The following is a 5,003-nucleotide window of genomic DNA, read 5'->3' as shown; positions in this document are numbered from 1 at the left end:
CAACTCATGATGCAGATATAACTTGCTAATTTATATATGGAATAATGTTAGAGACCTAGAGCTGTAAAAGAGTCCAGCCAGGGTGGGTTCAGGCTCACTCATTTAAAAACCGAGTCGAGCCAAGCTTGGCTGTTCGACAAAGAAATTCTGCTAGTTTGATTATGTCTTGTTCGACATATCCGATCCTCATCAGTTCTCCCAAACCTTAGTATAGCGATTTTCGTACAGTGGATTTCAAATTTTGCTTCAATAGCAAATAAAAATAAAATAAAAAACTGTAGGAACAAAATTTTTAACTTTCTTTATAATCATATAATGTGTGTTACAAAAATTCCGTTGTATAAAAAATACTCTCATTTTTTCAATAAATGAATAAAATCCAATTACATCTCTCCTAAGCAACCACTTGATCGAGTTTTACATTTTGCCTTGTAAGACATTTACGCTCTGTTCCCGAGTTAACTTAACGAGGGATAAGAAAAGAAAGCAAAAATGAGAAAGGAAAGGACGAGAAAGGAAAAAAAAAAGATGACTTTCCCACCGTTTCCTCCCAAATCGGAAGGAAAGAAAAATTAAAGAATTTAGCCTAGTTTTCCTGTCATTTCCTTTCTTTTCCTTTCTTAAATGAAACTCGGGAACACGACATGTTTTATTTTCCTTTCTTTTCCTTCCTTAAATGAAACTCTGGAACACAAAATATTTTTACTTTCTTTCTGTTTCCTTTCCTTTCCTTCCGTTAGTAAACTCTGGAACATAGTGTTAGGGGTTTCTTCTTAAAGAGCCTAGAATTTGGAAACCGAGCCTGAGTAGCAGGGGTAAGAGTGGGAGAAGAGAAGCAAACAACAATAGCAGTGAGATTATCAGCCGAGTGAAGGCGTGAGGCTTGAGCAATGAGCTCTTTAGCACAGCGTTGAGGGTCGTTATGCTGCCTTAATTGACACCGAACAAGAGCCACTGCTTCTTGGTTTGACATGACATCCCATATCCCATCACATGCAATTATCATAAACTCATCATTATCGGTCAACACCGTTTGTCTTACATCTGGTTCAGCAATCACCAACTTCTCCTTCTTCATGTGCCAGTCTCCAAGCGCACGCGTCACACTTAGTTGACCGTTGAGATACCCGTCTTCGTCAAAATAGCCACCCAACCGCTCACATCTTTCCTTTTCTTGTAAACAAGTCGACCCCCTGTGGTCTTGAGTCATCTGTGTTGCAGACCCGTTCCTACATAGGACTGCACGAGAGTCACCAGCATTCGCTATTATAACATGTCTTCCCACGATCAAAACAGTTAAAGCTGTCGTCCCACAATAGTCGCTCACACTGCATTCATCAGCTAAGGCTAAGTCAGCCTGTAAAAACGCTTTGTTATGAGACTCTTCCACTTGTCTTAAGAACAAATCATCTGCATCTGAAGCGCCAGTTGGTGCTGCTTGTGGTAGATCGGAACCCTCAAAGAATAACCTCATGGCGTGTTCTTTAACATAAGATGCAGCCTCCGACCCGTTATGGCCATCAAATAAAGCATAGAATGAACTCGCGAGACCCCATTTGTAAGCATCACCCAGATGCTTTGACAGATCATCGATCATGATATGTTCGTCTTCATTTAATCTGCGTGGTCCAATGTCCGTATGACTTCCTGACCTGATGCTTGTTGGACAGAAACTCCTTGCAGTAGACTCCACAACGGTATTACTCTTGATATTCACAGAGCAGCTTACAGCCTAAACAACAGATAACATTATGTCAGCACAATCAATAAACAACCATAAAAAAACAACTAAAAAAAAAACATTCCACTCTCGTATATCAGGTTGATCAAACTATCAAATCAAGCAAAATAAAATAATCCAGCCCTCCAATATATATAGTTTTTGCAAAGAATTCCTAAATATACAATCATAAATTCACATAAACACACAAAACAAACAAAAAAAACACCGTAAAAACCTAACAGACACACAAACAATGATAAATAACGAAACCTTAAATCAAAAGTAACGAAGAATATACCAAATTCTCAGAGATTGAGATCGAAACCGATGCGGATTCCGGCGAAACAGCGGCGTGTTTCAACAAACCTAAATTGAATTGATCGCACATCATCTCTGCTGGTCCAGCAATCATCATTATGAAAATCGAACGTAATTAGGGTTTTTTGTATGCGTAAAGTGAACAAAAGGTTGAAGAAATTGGGGGTAATTTTGAATTTGAAGAAATTAGGGTTTGCTGCTGTTTATATAGTACGCGGTGCGTGTAAGTCAATCAACTGAAATATACGCGCTAATTAATAATCCAAAATATTATTAACTTTTTTAAAATAGTGATAAACTTAATTAAAATTTTAAAATCTTTGATATCTTAACTACTTCCATTAATGTTATAATTATTTTATTGGGTGAAGATACAATAGAAAGTTTATTTGGCTAGGAAGGATAGGAAGTGATCTTGACCATCCATTAAGTTAATCAAGGGCTAAGATTAAATCAGGGAAACTAAAAGAAAGAAAATAGGCGCGTGAGTTTGTTCAAGGGCATTCTAGTCAATCCAAGCCAATAGTTTCTCTCTCCTCCAATAATTTTTTAAACGTTAATAACTCTTTCATACGACATTATTTTTTTTATAAAAATTGCACCAAAAAAACGAGCGTTTTTTATCTTTAAAACGAGTATAGTATTGCTATATTTAAAAAAAAAAAAATTAAACCCAGTTGCGTAAAACGCAATAGAAAGACCACGTAAAACGCAATGAAAAAAAAACTAAAAAATGACATTTTTCTAAAACGCAATGCACCAAAACACAAAAGAAATGACTTATTTGTAAAACGCAATGGCCAGAAAACACATAGAAATGTCTTATTTGTAAAACGCAATGGCCAGAAAACACATAAAAAAGTGTTTTACCTAAAACGCAATGCACCAAAAACACAAAGAAATGACTTATTTGTAAAACGCAATGGCCAGAATACACTTAAAATGTTTGTTTTCTAAAACGCAATGGACTGAAAACACATAAAAAAGTGTTTTACCTAAAACGCAATGCACCAAAATCACAAAGAAATGTCTTATATGTAAAACGCAATGGCCAGAAAACACTTAAAAATGACTCATTCTAAAACGCAATGGACTGAAAACACCTAAAAAATGTGTTTTACCTAAATCGCAATGACTAAAAACACTTAAAAATGTGTTTTTTTCTAAAACGCAATAGCCAGAAACCACATAAAACTCTCTTATTTCTAAAACGTAATGGACACATAAAACTGTCTGTCAGTGTGAACTGTCTGAATTGTCTACGAATTACTGTCTTCGAAATGAGCCAATTTCTGGAAAATTAATTTTTCTGATGCGTTTTTAGTACAGCAATTTAATCGAAAAAAAACCCCAGCGGGCTCTGCCCCTTGGACCCCGCCAGGGGCTGCCGCCCTGGGACCCCGTTACCGGGGGCTGCCGCCCCCGGACCCCGCAAAGATCGTAAAACGCAATGAATAAATCAAAAACTCAGATCATGAAAATGAAATTAAAGAATTTCTTACATGGATTGAAGCCGATTTCTTCATCAATTGACGAAATTTGAATGATAGAAACACTTATCAACGCTCGAATTCACCAACACATTGCAGGTGTAACCCAAATATTCCAGGTACAAATTACAAATTTCAACAACAGATTTACTCTACACAAAGCTACATTACCTCAACTTTCAACTTTAACCCAGTCGCAACTATACAAGAAAAAAGTGAACCTCAGGATCGAGTGATTATCTCCAAAATCACCGGAAAAACGAGATTTTTTTTTATGAAATTAAACTGGGTTTTCTTCAAAAAAAAAAGCTGAAGAACACGTTGATCGGGTTCTGAATCATTGATTGGTGATGAAAATCGCACTATAATGTAGTGATTATTGAGATAGAAAGTGAAGAAATAGTTGAAGATGGTGGGTTTTGAAAATGGTGGGTTTTTAAATTTACTGGGTTTTGAAAAAGGAAGAAGAAGGAGTTGGATTGACTAAAATACCCTTTCTCTTTATTTTAAAATTTGCCACATGTCATAATCTTATGGCTTCCTATCTTTCCTAGCAAAAATTAACTTCCTATTTGATCTTTTCCCTTATTATCATTGGTTGATAGTTAATGGATAACACATTAAAAACGTTATTTCAGTTTTTAAAAACAGGTATACTTTTTTTTTCCTCTAAAAACTCAAACCAATAACTAAACTACAAAATATACAAAAAAATAAAAAACTAAGTAGATTATAATTAAAATTTATATTTAAATAATATAAATTAGCAACAAGTTGAAGCTTTGAGATGTTGTATCCCATGTTTTTGGGGGTTTTAAAAAAAAATTGAAATTTCACTTTAAATCCAAAACTACTTGATTTTGTAGTTTTAACCCAAAAGTTTTTAGTTTTTTAAATATAACCTAACAACTTTTTTATTTTCAACTTTGACCTCTTATATTTATTCATATTTCGCAAAAAATTTCGTTTTACGTTTAATTCTAAATTTTGCGAGTTAACACGGCACAATGTGTGTGTGGTTCAACGATTTTGCGTTTTGTTATACACTTCGTTCTAAATTTTGCGAGATAACATGGCGCAACGTACGTGTGCGGTTCAATGTATTAACGTCATCTATTTTTCCTGTTTAACAAGTTCGTCACAACGCGTGAGTCCTAAATCGAGTTAGTTATCATTTTCTATGTGTTATATGTCGCTCTAATTTCTCCACATTAAGACGCCGCAACTTCAATGTTGGTGGTCATTGGCTGTTTGGTGCTATTTGTCGCGGTTTTACGTCCCGCCGCAACATGGAGGGCTTGATACTAGTTTACATGAATTTGAGTTAATTTAATAGTTTTATTTTATTTCTGTTGAATTATTAATTATTATTATACTAATTTTAGATTTGACTTGTATATGTTCATAAGGGCCACCGAGGTGGTTGCGGCAAAGGTGAACGGCAAACCTCTTGCCGATCGGCAACTCCACCA

The 5,003-nt window shown here is 35.3% G+C and overlaps 1 protein-coding gene across 1 annotated transcript; it reads right to left on the bottom strand.

Moving 5' to 3' along the window:
• Window positions 1-276: 276 nt before the first annotated feature.
• LOC110879940 (probable protein phosphatase 2C 47) lies at window positions 277-2,247 on the bottom strand. Its single transcript, XM_022128491.2, has 2 exons — window positions 2,022-2,247; window positions 277-1,732 (listed from the first exon to the last, which is right to left on the bottom strand). The coding sequence occupies exons 1-2, from the start codon at window positions 2,136-2,138 to the stop codon at window positions 737-739; spliced, it is 1,113 nt and encodes a 370-aa protein (XP_021984183.1). The 5' UTR covers window positions 2,139-2,247; the 3' UTR covers window positions 277-736.
• Window positions 2,248-5,003: the final 2,756 nt, after the last annotated feature.

This window comes from Helianthus annuus, chromosome 1, assembly GCF_002127325.2.
Source record: "Helianthus annuus cultivar XRQ/B chromosome 1, HanXRQr2.0-SUNRISE, whole genome shotgun sequence".
NCBI classification, from domain to species: domain Eukaryota; kingdom Viridiplantae; phylum Streptophyta; class Magnoliopsida; order Asterales; family Asteraceae; genus Helianthus; species Helianthus annuus.
The sequence above is the reverse complement of the archived record's forward strand: the minus strand, read 5'-3'. Positions and strand labels throughout refer to the sequence as shown.